Source organism: Saccopteryx leptura, chromosome X (assembly GCF_036850995.1).
Source record: "Saccopteryx leptura isolate mSacLep1 chromosome X, mSacLep1_pri_phased_curated, whole genome shotgun sequence".
NCBI lineage: Eukaryota > Metazoa > Chordata > Mammalia > Chiroptera > Emballonuridae > Saccopteryx > Saccopteryx leptura.
In genome coordinates, this window is record NC_089516.1 from 64,122,846 (window position 1) to 64,141,250 (window position 18,405).

The following is an 18,405-nucleotide window of genomic DNA, read 5'->3' on the forward strand; positions in this document are numbered from 1 at the left end:
TCTGGTATTAAGTTTTACAAGTTCTTTATAAATTTTGGTTATTAACCCCTTATCAGATGTATTGTCAAATATATTCTCCCATTCTGTAGTCTGTCTTTTTATTCTGTTCTTATTGTCTTTAGCTGTGCAGAAGCTTTTAAGTTTTATATAGTCCCATTTGTTTATCCTGTCTTTTATTTCACTTGCCCGTGGAGATAAATCGGCAAATATAATGCTGCAAGAGATGTCGGAGAGCTTACTGCCTATGTTTTCTTCTAAGATGCTTATGGTTTTACGGCTTACATTTAAGTCTTTTATCCATTTTGAGTTTATTTTTGTGAATGGTGTAAGTTGGTGGTCTAGTTTCATTTTTTTGCAGGTAGCTATCCAATTTTCCCAACACCATTTGTTGAAGAGGCTGTCTTTACTCCAATGTATGGTCTTACCTCCTTTGTCAAATATCAGTTGTCCATAAAAGTGTGGGTTTATTTCTGGGTTCTCAGTTCTGTTCCATTGATCTATATGCCTGTTCTTATGCCAGTACCAGGCTGTTTTGAGTACAATGGCCTTGTAGTATAACTTGATATCAGGAAGTGTGATATCAGGAAGTGAACTTTATTCTTCCTTTTCAAGATTGCTGAGGGTATTTGTGTTCTCTTTTGGTTCCATATAAATTTTTGGAATATGTATTCTATATCTTTGAAGTAAGTCATTGGTATTTTAATTGGTATTGCATTGAATTTATAAATTGCTTTGGGTAATATAGATATTTTAATGATGTTTATTCTTCCTAACCATGAGCACAGTATATACCTCCACTTGTTTGTATCTTCCCTGATTTCTTTTATCAATGTTTTATAATTTTCCGAGTACAAGTCTTTAATTTCCCTGGTTAAATTTATTCCTAGGTACTTTATTTTTTTGGTTGCAATGGTAAAGGGGATTGCTTTCTTAAATTCTCTTTCTGACAGTTCATTGTTAGTGTATAAAAGTGCCTCTGATTTCTAAATATTAATTTTATATCCTGCCACTTTGCTGAATTCATTTATCAGGTCTAGTAGTCTTTTGACTGAGACTTTAGGCTTTTCTATATATAATATCATATCATCTGCAAATAATGATAGTTTTACTTCTTTTTTTCCAATTTGGATGCCTTTTATTTAATTTTCTTGTCTGATTGCTATGGCTAAGACTTCTAGAACTATGTTGAATAAGAGTGGTAAATGGGGGCGCCCCTGCCTTATTCCTGATCTTAAGGGGATTGCTTTTAATATTTGCCCATTGAGTATGATGTTGGCTGTGGGTTTGTCATAGATGGCCTTTATCATGTTGAGGTATGTTCCCTGTATTCCCACTTTGCTGAGAGTTTTGATCATGAATGGGTGCTGGATTTTATCAAATGCTTTTTCTGCATCTATTGAAATTATCATGTGGTTTTTCTCCTTCCTTTTGTTTATGTGATGAATCACATTGATTGATTTGTGAATATTGTACCAGCCTTGCCTCCCCAGAATAAATCCCACTTGATCATGGTGTATGATTTTTTCCATATATTGTTGGATCTAGTTTGGTAATATTTTGTTCAGGATTTTAGCATCTAAATTTATCAGGGATATTGGCCTATAATTTTCTTTCTTTGTGTTATCTTTGCCTGGTTTTGGAATCAGAATTATACTAGCCTCATAAAAGGAGCTTGGAAGTCTTCCTTCCTCTTGAATTTTTTGAAATAGCTTGAGAAGGATAGGAGTTAGTTGTTCTTTGAATATTTGGTTGAATTCACTTGTGAAGCCACCAGGCCCAGGACTTTTATTTTTTGGAAGTTTTTTGATAACTGTTTCAATCTCATTTGTTGTAATTGGTCTGTTTATGTTTTCTGATTCTTACAGATTAATTTATGGAAGTTATATGTTTCAAGGAATTTGTCCATTTCATCTATGTTGTCTAGCTTTTTGGCATACAGTTCTTAATAATATTTTCTTACAATATTTTGTATTTCTGTTGTGTCAGTTGTTATTTCTCCACTCTCATTTCTAATTTTATTTATTTGAGTCCTCTCTCTTTTTTTCTTGGTGGGACTGGTTAAGGTTCATCGATCTTGTTTACCTTTTCAAAGAACCAGCTCCTGGTTTCATTAATCCTTTGTATTGTTTCTTTAAACTCTATGTCATTTATTTCTGCTCTGATGTTTATTATTTCCTTCCTTCTCCTACATTTGGGCTTTACTTGCTGTTCTTTTTCTAGTTCTTTTAGATGCAGGGTCAAGTTGTTTATTTGAGGTTTTTCTAGCTTCTTGAGGTATGCTTCTAATGCTATGAACTTCCCTCTCAGTACTGCTTTTGCTGTGTCCCATAAGTTTCGAGTTGATGTATGCTCGTTATCGTTCGTTCCTAGGAATTTTTTATTTCTTCTTTGATCTAATTCTTAATCTATTCGTTAACAACCTGCTATTTAGTTTCCATGTGTTTGAGAGTTTTTGAGCTTTTCTGTTGTGGTTGATTTCTAGTTTCATGCCATTGTGATCAGGGAAAGTGCTTGTTATGATTTCAATCTTCTTAAGTTTGTTGAGACCACTATTGTGCCCTAACATGTCCATCCTAGAGAATGTACCATGAGCACTTGAAAAGAATGTATATTCTGTTGCTTTAGGGTAACAGGTTCTGAAGATATCTATTAAATTGAGTTGATCTAGTGTGTCCTTTAAGTCTGCTGTTTCTTTGTTAATTTTCTTTCTTGAGGATCTATCTAGTGATGTTAGTGGGATATTGAAATCCCCTACTATTATAGTATTGCTGTTGATCTTGCCCTTTTTATCCATCAAAGTCTGCTTTATATATTTAGGTGCTCCTATATTAGGTGCATAGATATTTATAATGGTTATATCTTCCTGTTGGATTGCTCCCTTTATCATTATGTAGTCACCTTCTTTATCTCTTACTATAGTCTTTGTTTTAAAGTTCATTTTGTCTGATATAAGTATTGCTACCCCAGCTTTTTTTTCATTTCTATTGCGTGAAATATTTTTTTTCATCCTTTTATCTTCAGTCTATGTGCATCTTTTTTTTTTAAGGTGTGTCTCTTGTAGACAGCATATGTATGGGTCCTGTTTTCTTATCCATGCAGCTACCCTATGTCTATTGATTGGATCATTTAAGCCATTTACATTTAAGGTTATTATTGATATGTAATTGTTTATTGCCATTTTTTTCTTTAAAGCTGTATTTCTTTTTTGCTATATTCTTTTCCCACTTTGATCTGTTTACCATAGCCCCTTAGCATTTCTTGCATCCTTGATTAGGTTGTAATGAATTCCTTGAGTTTTTTTTCTGTCTAGGAAGCTTTTTATTTCTCCTTCAATTTTAATTGATAGCCTTGCTGGAGAAAGTAGTCTTGGTTGTAGGTTCTTGTTCTGCATTACTTTGAATATTTCTTGCCATTCCCTTCTGGCCTCAAGTGTTTCTGTTGAGAAGTCAGATGTCATCCTTATGGGGGCTCCTTTGTAAGTAATAGCTTTTTTTTCTCTTGCAGCTTTTGATATTTTCTCTTTATCACTTAGCTTTGGTATTTTAATTATGATGTGTCTTGGTGTAGGTTTCTTTGGGTTTCTGTTTAATTGAGTTGTCTGTGCTTCTTGAACTTGTGAGGGTTTCTCCTGCCTTAATTGAGGGAAGTTTTCAGCTATGATATGATTGAACAAAGTCTCTATCCCTTGTTCTTTCTCTTCTTCTTCAGGAGTCCCTATGATGTGGATGTTATTTCTCTTCATGTTGTCACAGAGCTCTCTAAGAGTTTCCTCAGACATTTTTAGTCTCTTTTCTTTTTTTTCCTCAGCTTTCATGCCTTCATTCCAGTTGTTCTCTAACTCGCTGATTTGATCCTCTGGTCTATGTATCCTGTTTTTAATTCCTTCCATTGTGGTGTTCATTTCTGATATTGTATTTGTCATCTCCGACTGATTCTTTTTTAATATTTCAATATCCTTTTTTATATGTGCTATTTTTTTATTTATGTGTTCATAGTGACCATCCATTGTTGTTCTAAAATCCCTAAACATCCTTACAATCATTTTGAACTCCGCCTCTGGAAGTTTGGTTATTTCCATATCACTCAGTTCATCTCCTGAAGGTTTCTCTTGTAGTTTCATTTGGATTGCACTTCTTTGTCTTCTCATTATGTCTGTGTGTTTGGGTGTTTTGTTTGTAGAGCTGGTTGAGTCTAGGCTTGGTGTTGTCTGCCTCCAGTTTTCAATTGTGTTATTTCTAGGTCTTCTTGGGTTAGCATCAGCTATTATTTGTAATTTACTTTCGAATTTGGGCCAATTTGGAGTCTTGATTTGTTTGTTTTCTTAACAGGTGATAAGTCTTGTTTACTGATCTCAGCAGGGGGCTTTCTTCAAACTGTATCCAGGAATGCAGTGGGTGTAACCTGAGACTTTGAAGGCCTCTTCTACCAGTTAATCTCTCTGGGTGCAGGGTGTTTTCTCAGCTTCAGTAGGGGGAGGTGTATCTCAGATCTCCATGGAGATCTGAGTTACTGCCCCTCCTCCCCACTTCTTGTTTTCAGCTGTGTTTTGTTGTTCTGATTGCAACTGGAGAGATGTCTGGAGATCTGTGATCTGGAAGCACTTTAATCTTTTGTTTTGTGGAAGGATCAGTCCCTCCCCCAGCTATGGCTACCTGCAGCACTGGGTGAGTCAGCTTTTTAGGTCATCCCCTGCATTCCTCTGCCCCTCACTATCTGTTCCTCTCTCTCCCCTTTCTTCTTGGAAGACAAGCTGGTCCTTTCAACACACCTTGCTCCCTGGTCGCCAGGCAAGTGGCTGTGAGCAGTATTTTCTGCTCTTTTTCCTGGAGTGAGAGCCCCTCTGGGCTCTCAGCCTCACCTCCCCTTCTTTCCTGTAAGTAGGGGATATTCAGGCGCTCCCTACCAGGTTTGTTGTGGCTTCTTCTTTGCTCTTTGGTTTTTGAGAGCTGTTCTTGTAGTCCAGAGTTGGTTTTTCACGCTGACTGCTCCTAAAATTATTTGTATTCCAGTTTTGTGGTAAGAGCTGGGAGTTTGTGCATCTTCCTACTTCACTGCCATCTTCCTCTATCAGCTTTTTGCAAAACTGCTGTCTTTATGGAAAATAATAGAACTAGCCATTATGGTTTCTGATAGTAACTGATGGAAGGCAAAATGCTACCCTGGTGAAGATATATCACCTTTTCAGTTCTCTTTTTAAATGGACAAGTTTTTCTAGCAGGCTTTATGAGAACTACATTGCTGTATTATAGATCTTGAAGGTTTCATTGTTTTGGGTTAACTTTTCATCAAAATTAATAGCATTCTTATGGAAAAATTGCAGAAATGAAAATATCATCACTCTAGGGCATTATTTAAGTTGAGCACTTGTGGACTTAATATTTTTTATCCTTTTTCAATCTAAAGGTTCCTTCGGTTCATGTAGAAATGCATTTTCCTAGAAATCAGTCTGGGGAGGTGGACTTCAAAGCACTGGTTTTACAGTTAAAGGAGACCTCTAGCTTCCAGGAGCAAGCTGATATCCTCTACATGCTGTATACTACGAAGTAAGTGATAGATATCATCAATCTAATGTTCATATATAGAGAAATAATAATGTAGTAAATACAGCACAGATTTGGAGTCTCACTAATCTGTATTTGAATACAGTTGACCAACCTACCTACTTTGTAACTTCAAAGCCTCAATTGTCCTCATTTATAAAGGTTGAATTATACCTACCTCATAGAATTGTTGCAAAGATTAAACAAGATATAAGATCTGCAAAGTCTCTAATACAATCTCTTGTACATAGTGACCAATAAATTATAACTATTATTATCATTATTATGGTTATTTTAAACCTTCATTATTTGGTAAAATCTACTGATAAATATATTCTTAACTCTAAAGAACTAAGATAACGTGGCTTACATGGAAAAGAAACTAACACTTTTGAGTGTTTGCTATGTGTCAAAGCGCCCTGTTAGGTACCATAGATCTGGGTACCTTAAACTCAGTAGTCCGAGATTGAATTCTACTCTCCTTACATCCTTCCCTACATCATTTCACACCTTTGGGTATGTGTGTATGACATATTCAGTCTCAACATCCAAACCAAATGGGGGGACGTCCATTCTGCCTCTTCAATATCCCAAAAACTACGTTGAATAAGGGTGGAGAGAATAGGCAATATTGTCATGTTTCTGATTTCAGAGGAAAAGCCTTCAGTTTTTACCATTTAAAATGATATTAGCTGATGGTTTGTCATACATGGGCTTTATTATGTTGAGGTACTTTCCTTCTATTTCCATTTTATTGACTGTTCTAAACATAAAGGGATGTTGTATCTTAGCAAATGCCTTTTTGGCATCTATTGATAGAATCATATTATTTTTGTTTTTTGTTTTGTTGATCTGGTGTATTATGTTGATCGAGTTCTGTAAGTTCAACCATCCCTCTGCTCCTGGAATGAATCCCACTTGATCATGATGTATTTTTACTATACTTTATCTTAGCCAAAAGGTCAAGAGGCAATCATGATGTATTTTTTAAAATGTGTTGTTATATTTGATTTGCTAGGATTTTGTTTAGGATTTTTGCATCTGTGTTCATTAGAGATATTAACCTGTAGTTTTCTTTTTTTGTGTTGTCCTTGCCAGGTTTTGGTATGAGGGTTATGTTGGCCTCATAAAATGTGTTAGGGATTATTGTTCTTTCTTCTATTTTTTGGAAGACTTTGAGAAGTATAGGTACTAAATCTTTTTTGACTGTTTGGTAGAATTCACTAGTGTAGCCATCTGGTCCTGGACTTTTGTTTTCAGGTACGTTTTTGATAGTTGTTTCTATTTCCTCCCTGCTTATAGGTCTATTTAGGTTTTCCACTTCTTTGTGACTCAGTCTAGGAAGATTGTATAGTTCTAGGAATTTATCCATTTCCTCTAGGTTGTTGAATTTGGTAGCATATAATCTTTCATAATATTCTACTATGATCCTTTGTATATCTATGATGTCTGTGGTAATTTCTCTTCTTTCATTTCGGATTTTGTTTATATGAATTCCTTCCCTTTTTTTCTTGGTGAGTCTGGCCAGTGGTTTGTCAATGTATTAATCTTTTCAAAGAACCAGCTCTTTGTTGTATTAATTTTTTGTATAGTTTTTTTTTTATCCATTTCATTTACTTCTGCTCTAATTTTTAGTATTTCCCAAACCTTCACCAGTGTAGTGTTATCAAATTTTGGAATATGTTTTTATCACTTTGAAATGTGCTCTCGACTTTGCTTACAGTGGCATGTACAATAAGAATGGTGTTGTTCTATGTATATAAATGTATCAGTCTTTTCTTTTATGGCTTCTGGTTCATAGTTACAATGTCCTCTTCCAAAGTTGTAAAATAGTTCTCCCATATATTTTCTAGTACATTTATTTTAAAATCTTTTATACATTTGGAATTCTGGCATAGAACCAGCTAGTTTTTTTTTTTAGGTGGCTATTTGATTGTCTTAACATTATTTAACAAATAATCTACCTTTATCATATTAAATTCCTAATTCCATAGTGCTTTATGTATCTTTTATGGTACTTCACAGCTGATTTGTGTTACAGTAATTTTTACAATAACAATAATATATATATATCCTTTAAAAATCACCACACATCCTTCTTATTTCTTCATTAGTTCCCTGAGTGGCTACTTTCTGAAATTTCAATAGTTAAATCTTTGACCTTATCTTCGGCACTATTGAAGCCCATGAAGAGGGTAAAAGAATGCATTTTGTCCAAACACAGCTGAGACTAAGAGTTATTCTTGTCTAAGTATTTGATTTCCAGGGCTGACTACTAATATAAGGACTCTTGGTAAATAATAACACTCATTTCCTATTCAGAGAGACCTATCAAAAACAAGCATATCCATTATAACACTGAAATAAAAGATTGTTGCTGAAAGCTTTACTTACAATTAATATAGGCTTGTCTTTGACATTCCAGAGGACCTGACTGGGAAACTGAATTGTATGATGAAGGAAGTGCAACAGTCAGAGAGCTGCTTACTGAACTCTATGGCAAAGTTGGAGAAATTCGTCACTGGGGCCTGATCCGGTACATCTCTGGAATCTTAAGGAAGAAGGTGGAAGCACTAGATGAGGTACTGTAAATTCTTAAATTTACACCAAATCTAAATAGCGGGCTTTTTAAAAATTGGTTCCATAATTGGTTCTAATCATTAGGTATTGTCTTTCCCACATAAAGTTTCTAATATTTAGTTAGCTTTCTGTTTGTGAATATCAAATATACAACACTGAAGCATATAAACTGTAGACTTATAGAGATGTTATAAACTATAAGAATTCTAGATCTTAAGAATTCATTTATGTGAGGTTAAAACTTCCTATCTCTTATGAGATTAAATACCTCATTGTTCCTTTCTAGAAATCCCTCTTTTCTGATCAGGATATTTCCTGAGAAAGACAGTTTGTTGTGTCATTAAATTAAGGGGGAACAACAGCTTCTAAGCAATAAAGAGTAATTTTCATGGAAGTCTGAGGTGTTATGGGAAGGATAATGGTGTTATATTGTCTCCCCTTAGGCCTGCACAGACCTTCTCTCCCACCAGAAACATTTGACAGTGGGACTACCTCCAGAACCTCGAGAGAAGACTATCTCTGCGTGAGTATAGTTTCCGACTTGATTTGATCAAGCTTCTCTTAGTCTTCAAGGAGTTGTGTGAACTGACCCCAGTTCTCTTGCTGTAATCTGTCAATTAATGATAATGTCCTATGTGCATGAATTTATTGGCATGAGAATGTTGATAGTAACAGGGCAGAGTAAATAAGAGGAAACTCAGTGAGTAGTACTCAAATAGTCAAATTCTGCATTTTTAAAATTTAATGTTTGTTTTTGTTTTCTTATTGGATTTTCCAAACCCTCCCATTCAAAACAAAAACAAATAAACCAGGCAACTGCAATTAGCACCCACAAAAAACTTCAGCTGTTCTTTGGACTTTGTTCTAGGCCTCTCTCCTGCCCTATAGGTGACTGTTTTCTCTCTATGCCTCTTTATATTTCCTTTCTGTGTGTGTGTATTTGTGTCCAGATTTCCCATTTATATAAAGACACCACCAGTCCTATGGGATTAGGACCCACATAATAACCATCTCCAAATAAGGTCATTACACTTTGAGGTGCTAGGATTGAGATTTTAAAATATGAACTTTGAAAGGACACAGTTCAGCCCATAACATCTTCCTGGAATTAATTTGGGACTATAGGTTTACCTTAAAAAATTGTGGTTTGTTTCCAGAGCACTGTAATGAAGTAAATACCACAATAAAATGAGTGACATGAATTTTTTAATTTCCCAGTGTATATAAAAGTTATGTTACCACTATACTATAGCCTACTGAATCTCTAATATTATTATGTCTAAAAAGAACAATATTCCTATCTCAATTTTAATAATATTTTATTTTAACTAATGCTAACCATTATCTGAACCTTTAGTGAGCCACATACACACACACACACACACACACACACACACACACACACATATATATATATATAGCTCACTATAAATGTATATATTTATTTATTTATTTATTTATTTATTTTGCTGGTGGAGGGTCTTAACTTCAATGTTGATAGAAAACACAGTGTCTGTAAAGTGTAATAAAGTCTGAAAGAAGACAGTGGCATGGTCCATGTCCCATTATGCCAGAGTACTTAATATCAACAGGAGAGTCACAAGTGTGGGAGGAAGTGTGTATATCCATGTGTATGAGTGTGTGTGTGTATAAACTGATGAAGCTATAGAAAATCAATATAATGGCTTCCAAAAGGCATGCTTAAATTTATTATTTTCTAGCCATAATAGTTGCTTCTCAAATGTTATAAATTAACCATAAAAGACTAATCTGGAAGGACATCGTAGAGTGACTTTTAAATAAAATTGTGTAGGGAAAAGACAATCCAAGTTTAGATAGGAAAAAGCAGATCTTTTTTATTTTTTTTATAAATTTTTATTAATTTTAATGGGGTGACATCAATAAATCAGGGTATATATATTCAAAGAAAACATGTCCAGGTTATCTTGTCATTCAATTATGTTACATACCCATCTCCCAAAGTCAGATTGTCCTCTGTCACCTTCTATCTAGTTTTCTTTGTGCCCCTCCCCCTCCCCCATCTCCTCCCCTTCCTTCCCTTCCCCCATACCCCGTAACCACCACACTCTTGTCCATGTCTCTTAGTCTCGTTTTTATGTCCCACCAATGTATGGAATCCTGCAGTTCTTGTTTTTCTCTGATTTACTTATTTCACTCCGTATAATGTTATCAAGATCCCACCATTTTGTTGTAAGTGATCCGATGTCATCATTTCTTATGGCTGAATAGTATACCATGGTGTATATGTGCCCCATCTTCTTTATCCAGTCTTCTGTTGTTTTTTTACAGTGATTAAAAGCCTTTAAGCAAACTCTTGGCTAATACAGCAAGAATCCATAAAAGAGTAGTGTCCTTAACATGTTCACCAAGTCCAAGTTGGCACCATCACCATGCCAAATCCCTGAAAAATGCAACCCAACCCCAGTTCAGTCTGTTAGGAGCAAAAGCAGACCTCTCTTGAGTTGATATGGGCCAAAGTCGTTTGGGGAGGCAATGAACTCTGAAGACTGAAAGAAGCAGCATGCTACCAGTAATGATGAGATGTTGAGGCAGTAACTTGGACTTGGGAGGAACTTTCTAAATTTTTCAATATATTTAGGCCTAAGTAGTTGCAGGGTTTTGTCTTTCTTTACCGTCTTCTTCCTCAGACCTCTGCCGTATGAAGTGCTCACTGAAATGATAGATGAAGCCAGTGAAGGGGACATGAGTGTTTCAATCCTAACACAGGTGAGCAGAATTATAAAGCCTAATCCAGTGATAGATATTTTAAAGCTTGTTTTTATTATTGTTATTCAGTGAGTGGAAGGGAGGCAGAGAGACTCCCGCATGTACCCTGACCGGGAACCACCCAGCAAGTCCACTAGGGGGCAATGCTCTGCCCATCTGAGGCTTTGCTCTGTTGCTCAGCAACTGAGCTCTTCTTAGTACCTGAGGCAGAGGCCATGGAGCCATCCGTAGCACCCGGGCCCAACTCGCTCCAATTTAGCCATGGCTGCAGGAGGTGAAGAGAGAGAGAGAGAGAGAGAGAGAAGCGAGAGGGGGAGAGGGGGAGAAGCAGATGGTCACTTCTATTGTGTGCCCTGACCAGGAATTGAACCCAGGGCATCCACATGCTGGGCCAATGCTCTACCACTGAGCCAACCAGTTAGGGCCTTAAAGCTTGTTTTTAATGCATCTGGCAGCTGACCACAAAATAGGTCTTTGGATGTCTGAGCCATAATTTTTGTCTATATCCATTATATATATATCCATTCCATGCTCAGGAAATAATGGTATATCTAGCCATGTATATGCGAACTCAACCTGGCCTCTTTGCTGAAATGTTTCGACTTCGAATTGGTCTGATCATACAAGTTATGGCAACAGAACTGGCCCACTCCCTTCAATGCACAGGTATTCAATATAGTAACTATTTTAGGCATACTTCACTTTTAATGTAAGTCTGTTGAATTTGGGATCAGGAGGGAAAGAATGCTAAAACATTTTATCAGTAGTTCAAAAACTGCATAAAGAATCTTGTTCTGGGGTTACTCAATCTCTAGAAAAGGGACTGATACTATGTCAAATTTAATTTGTTCTGCAACTTCAAAACTCCACCTCTTAGGGGCTCTGCACTCCAAATTCTGCATTCCCCCTAATTCCTAGCATACATGGAACTTGAGTGTAAAAGACAGGGTGGGTTTGATTCTGATTGAGTCAGTGCAGCTTCTGGACACCAGATTAAGTCATTATATCAGTTTGTTGATAGTGTCAGTATTCTGGCTAGTCAACATCAAGATTGAATAAAGGAAGGCAATATTTCTGTTAATATTTATCTGGCAAGACTCTCTTTAAAACTGTAAAGCAGAATTGTATAAAGTGTGAAAGGGGGAAAGGCAGACCCCTGTGGCATGACTGTGTTTTCTATTGGCATTTATTTTTTTTCAACAAGAAATAGGGACTGCATACCCCTCCAAAAAAATCACAGTCACTAAACTCAGTTTTAGCCATTTTTAGGTTAAATTTCCCTAAAAGGTTTTTAACTGAGCTATTAACAAGCACTTAAATTTGTTTTGTTTTGTTTTACAGAAAGAGAGAGAGCCAGAGAGAGGGATAGATAGGGACAGACAGACAGGAATGGAGAGATGAGAAGCATCAATCATTAGTTTTTTGTTGCGTGTTGCGACACCTTAGTTGTTCATTGGTTGCTTTCTCATATGTGCCTTGACTGCGGGCCTTCAGCAGACTGAGTAACCCCTTGCTCAGAGTCAGTGACCTTGGGCTTAAGCTGGTGAGCTTTTGCTCAAACCAGATGAGCCTGTGCTCAAGCTGGCAACACTGGGGTCTCGAACCTGGGTCCTCTGCATCCCAGTCTGATGTTCTATCCACTGCGCCACTGCCTGGTCAGGCACAAGTACCTAAATTTATTGGTTTGAGTCTAACCTAAATTACACGAGATAATTTATATTTAAATAATCCTTTAGAGCAGGGGTCTCAAACTCAACTCAGCATGTGGGCCTCAGAGCAAGATCACAGCCGTTCGGCGGGCCGCACTACGTCTACAAAAGGCAACTGTTACGCAACACTTTTCTCACTGCAGTTGAAAACAAAAAAAAAATCAGTACAACATTGTTCGGCGGGCCACATGCGGCCTGCGGGCCGCGAGTTTGAGACCCCTGCTTTAGAGGAAGAGAGATAATGATTATTTTATACGTACAATATGCCAGACCCTGCTTTTTGCTTTATATTTACATACATTATCTCATTCAGTCCTTAAAACAATCCTCTGGAGAAGGTACACTTCTATCAATATAGAACCAAACTCAGAGAAGTTTAACAACTTGCCCAAAGTTACATAACTAGTAAATAGTGGAAATTGAGTCCAAGTGTGCCTGATTCCAAATGATTTCTAGTTTAGCACACTGATACAGAATACATGTATTATATATGTATATTCTCTAGCTATGGTGCCAAGGGATGTTTTATGAGGGTCTGATTATTAAATAATAAAATTCATTCACAGATAAACCCCCAGACATTTTTCACTTTTCCTTAGTTGCTTACTATGGTCTTTTTCCTGTGGACTCATCAAAACCATGGCTATTTATTTCTTATAGGATAAAGTAAAAAAATCCCTGGGTCTGATATTCAAGAACCTCAACAATCTGGCCTCTACCTCCTACTTAAACAATATTTCCCACTAATTTAATCAACCCTCAGTTGGCATGTATTTTATTATTGTATATCTTGTATACATGTCCAATCTCTCCCAAATAATAGGTCAGCCTCTCAAGGTTAAGTATCATGTCATACCTGTTTGTACTAACTTTGCTTAAAATCTTCACCTACATGCAGAAAACTCTTAATTAGTGGTTGATGTTGATGAACAAGTTTAAAATATCTTCTCAATACTCTTTATAATTTCATGAATTTATATTTATTCTCTTTTAAGTCTCTGTATTTCCAGGCTGATAAGCTTTGATTATTTTTGTCCATTTGCCTTTCTCTGACTGGGTCCAGTTCTAGTGTTCTTTCACCTTCACGTAAAGACCCTACTGAGTAGTACCCTTATAGTGTGACAGGAGATGAAAAAGAATTCAAGGACCTGGCTCATCCATAAACTAGTTAGTCAGCCCTTAAATTATTATAAATCTATTATTAGTCTCAATACTTAGGCAGTATGGTATTAGAAATTGATTTTACTTTATTCTTCCAATGAAGTGACTCAGAAAGTCTAATTAGAAATATCTCTGCTCCTACATTTCTGCTGACTAGCTGAAGAAGCCACAGATGGCCTGATGAATCTCAGTCCTTCAGCCATGAAGAACCTCCTGCATCATATTCTCAGTGGCAAGGAGTTTGGAGTAGAACGAAGTGGTAAGGCTAAATAACTGCATTTCCATTTCAGAGTGTTTAAGTCTCATTGATTTTTAAATGTTTTTTCTTTTATCAGAAGAAATTCCCCCCCCAAATAAATAGAACCCCAATATATGAAATAGTTAAAAGCAAAGTTGTCTTTTGGAAAGGAGAGAGAGAGGGAGAGACAGAGAGAGGAGAGAGACAGAGAGAGAAGGGGGAGGAGCAGGAAGCATCAACTCCCATATATGCTTTGACCAGGCAAGCCCAGGGTTTCAAACTAGTGACCTCAGCATTCCAGGTCGAGGCTTTATCCACTGCACCACCACACGTCAGGCCAAAGTTGTCTTTTGGAACAAGATTTGGATACCACTGTATTTCTCATTTTTTTCCCTTAAATAATAATGCCAACCAAGTAGATTACTGTATGTTTTATTTTGAACTGTTCTATCCATTCCCTTAAATTATACTGAATTGAAGTCTCCACTTTAGGACAACAAATAACTCATCTAAAACTTTCTTGTATTGCAATTAATAATAATCTGATAGTACTTAACAGTGTTCTGTGTGTGTGCATTCACACACATGTGTGAGTAGCTGCTTCAGTACATCTGATGTATCCTTTCATGTTTAAATTCAAATACATGTAGGGACCCATCAGAAATTAAACTTTCACCTGAACTTGTCGGTTTCATAGTGGTATTTGGTGTTGAGTATGTAAAACATCACAGCAAATGAAAAAGGTTATCTTCCATTCTCAACTTTTAAGCTTAGGATAAATAAATATATAATGTCAGATGGATGGATACCGGAACTTAGATTGGTAAAGAAAGTTTTAAAGCAGTGCTCCTCAAGCCTTACATTTCACCTGGAGATCTTGCTAAAATATAGACTGATTCTGGATCAAAGGTCTGGAATAAGTACTAAGATTATACTAAGAAGCTCCTAGGTGATGCTGATGCTACTGGTCTATGGACCACACTTTGAATGGCAGGGTTATACTGGTTGTTTTTAATTAAAGTAAAAGAAAGACATGTATCTAAGTCTTTTAAGTGTGGTAGAGAAAAAACTGAACCTGATTATCCTCTCTATCTTTAATCTATCGTGCTATATAGTGCGTCCCAGTGATTCAAATGTCAGCCCTGCCATTTCTATCCATGAGATTGGTGCTGTTGGAGCAACTAAAACTGAACGAACTGGGATTATGCAGTTAAAAAGTGAGATAAAGCAGGTATGATACTATTTGGGAGATTAGCTGAGATACTGTCATGTTGAAGAACATTCTTTTGGAATCAGACTTTGTTGGGATTATGTATTTTGTTTTATATTCTGAGTTTAATTTGAGTCACGTGTTTTTCAGGTGGAATTGAGTAGTCTGTCTATAGCAACTGAGAGTCAGGTGATAAATAACCTGGGATCCTTTAATATAGTTTAACCTGCTTTTAATTTTATATAACATGCATGAGCTCCTGGCCTTTGAACAAATAAGTTGACAAGCCACAGAGTAGTTTGCTTGAATGTCTTCTATACCCATCATTTTGTAGACAACTTTCTTTTCTCTGGGCCAAGCTATTTTGCTTATTTTAGGAGAAAAGTAATTTGTTTCTAATAACAAGATATTAAAATTCCAAGTTCCTTTTGTTAGGATCAACAGGTAATTTTGGAATTAATTATCTTTGTGAAACTACATTTAGATTTTTTACTTTTAAGAACAGATAATAGAGAGAACACCAGATTAGATGAAGGCCTTTTTTAAAAAATCTGTTTTTAGGTATTGTCCTAAAATTAGATATTTATTATTGTCTTGATAGAGGTATATGAAAGATGTTGTGGACACATAGAGGAAAAGCATTTATATTAGTCTAGGAGTTGCTGGGAGTCGACATAGATCATATTGTAGCTTCTTACTCATTTTTTTCCTGCAGATGAGACTAGATGAGTTATTGTGTTATACAAAGAAATAACACAAACTTTCAAAGCTTCTTTCAAAACTCTGGGAAATCATATGATTTTAAAGTCCAATTTGAGAAGGTACTAATTTTGATCTCCCTTAATAGCACTTTTCATGAAAATCTTAAATCTATTCCTCCTCCTTCTTTTAAATAAATGTATGCTAGCTTGCATTATTAAAGCACATACAGAAGAGGAGAGGCAAACTAGAGTTTTATTTTATCTTATTTTTATTTATTTTTTAAATTTTTTTAGAATCAGCAACATTTAGGACAAGAATAAGCTTGAAGTTTAAGTTGAAATAAACTTCTTTTGAGTACACTTATCAGATCCCCTTTTTTGTTTATATTATGCAAGAACAAGAACATTCATCAGTCTTTCACTTTTATATCATGTAATGGAATAAGAGTGGACCTTGTGATAGAAAAACATTCACTTTACAGGTTGTTTTTTTCCCAGATAATTTGGAAATCTGAACATTTTCCTATCTGGAAGTGAAAGAACTACATTGCATACTGTAATTAAATTGATGTTGTTGGCAAACAATTCTTGTTTTGGTTGAAAGTGATTGGCTAAACATTTTATTGTTGTTTATAGTTACACAGTATTACTTACAAGTCCATTATATATTTAGAACTTGAAGTCTGTGTTCCCAGCTAGATTAATATGATATTAAGGACTTAAACTACCCAGTTATATCAGTTATTTCTTTTTTTACACACTCACTATCTATATGACTTCAAGAAAACCAAAATCATTTTTTTATGGAGAGCTATAAATTTTCATTACTTTCTTATTTCTAAATATTGATATCTATCACCACCTGCCTGTCTGGTGTTTTGTATTGTTCTAAGCTCTTTTCTCTGCTACTCACCAATGCCCTCTTTTCTTTTGGAAAAAAAATATTTTTTCAGGTAGTTTTCTTTATCCTTTACCATGTCTTCTAGAGTAAGATGAATTTGTCATCTTTTTAAATGATAATATGCTGGCCAGTTCCTGGAATATCTGTAATTCAAATAATGGTTGCTTTGCCTCATGTCTTTTAAAATTGTGTTATCTCAACTTTTTTTTTTTTTACAGACCAGTGGTGGTCATGCCCTGGGTATAGATTTGATGTCACCGTCTTTTCTGGTAATTACTGTTATCTTGTATTACCTACAACTCACATGTGCTTTAAACATATTGTTATATAAATCATGACATATACTGATTGACTGGAAAAAAAAATGAATTATGAATTAGAATAAATATAAATCAATTTAAAGAATGTATGGTGAAATCTTTTCATTATTTCCCCCAATAAGGCAAGAAAAGAGGTTCAATTCCAATCTTTTTTTTCTGCCTAAGAAAACAAAATTCGTTATAAGTATTTGCTAAGTATATGTTTATTCATTTATTCGCCAACTAATAATTAATTGCATGCCTACTAGACACCAGGCACTGTACTAGATAGTATCAGAATCTCCTGGGAATTTTTTACAAATGGAAAATCTTGCTCTCCACCCTTGGTCTACTGAATCAGAAAGTCTAGGGGTAGACCCAGTAGTCTGTGTTTTAATAATCTTTCCAGGTGATTCTGATGCACTTTTAATTTTGACAACCACTGGGTTAGCTATTCTGATTATTAATTCATTTAGTAAATATTAAATGAGTGCCAATTTTATGCCAGGCACAAGAAATATAGTAGTGAACAAAACAGTGTGGTCTTTCCTCTCATGAAGCTTAAAGTTTTGGAAGATTGATCTCTGATTAAATATTTCTGGTTTGATCAATGATTCATACTTGCCTATAATTTCAGATCTCTTAAACTCAAGAGATTAAGGCCAGATGACAGAAAAACAAAAATGGGAAAAAAAGCTATTGGAAACAATATTGATATTTCTATTGACCTTAATGAAATACTGGGTGATAAATTAGCAGAGTAAGATTTGGCCAACTCCTATCATATGCATATTAACAAAGGAGGTCAGAGCCATAGAGGAAAAAATCTAAAAACCAAAGTATTGCTATTTGGTTTTGAAAAATAATCTGAATACCCTTTGTGGGTTGTCCCCATTATCAACAGCCTAACAGACATCGTCAAACTTTTTATAAAAACCGCCCACTTTTGCAGTGCTGGTCAACCTGGTCCCTACCATCCACTAGTGGGCATTCCAGCTTTCATGGTGGGCCAATCATGGTGCCGTTTGGTTGCTCTGCTACCGCCCACCATGAAAGCTGGAATGCCCACTAGTGGACGGTAGGGACCAGGTTGACCAGCACTGCAAAAGTGGGCGGTTTTTATAAAAAGTTTGACGACTCCTGGTAGGGTCATGATGCTAGTGACAAAGACAATAAAGATCAATCAACTGGCAGTTCATCTACTTAGTACATTAGTGTGATAGTCACTAAGCAGTACAAATGTCTTAGGGCACTTTTCTGTTTTACTTAGCACTGGCTGGCAATATAAGCATTTGGCCCAAATTAAAATGTGAGGAGT

General features: G+C 35.8%; 1 protein-coding gene across 5 annotated transcripts in view; it reads left to right on the top strand.

Annotated features, from left to right (window-relative positions):
- The window catches only part of PHKA1 (phosphorylase kinase regulatory subunit alpha 1), a 158,884-nt gene that overhangs the window by 119,930 nt on the left and 20,549 nt on the right, over positions 1-18,405 (top strand). For 3 of the 5 annotated variants that reach the window (XM_066356844.1, XM_066356847.1, XM_066356846.1), the window contains 8 exons: positions 5,404-5,543; positions 7,966-8,122; positions 8,564-8,643; positions 10,790-10,868; positions 11,405-11,534; positions 13,896-13,997; positions 15,092-15,207; positions 17,007-17,057. In XM_066356844.1, coding sequence (XP_066212941.1) covers positions 5,404-5,543; positions 7,966-8,122; positions 8,564-8,643; positions 10,790-10,868; positions 11,405-11,534; positions 13,896-13,997; positions 15,092-15,207; positions 17,007-17,057 — 855 coding nt within the window. The remainder of the gene's footprint in view (positions 1-5,403; positions 5,544-7,965; positions 8,123-8,563; positions 8,644-10,789; positions 10,869-11,404; positions 11,535-13,895; positions 13,998-15,091; positions 15,208-17,006; positions 17,058-18,405) is intronic. The other 2 variants (XM_066356845.1, XM_066356848.1) reach the window with 1 other exon arrangement.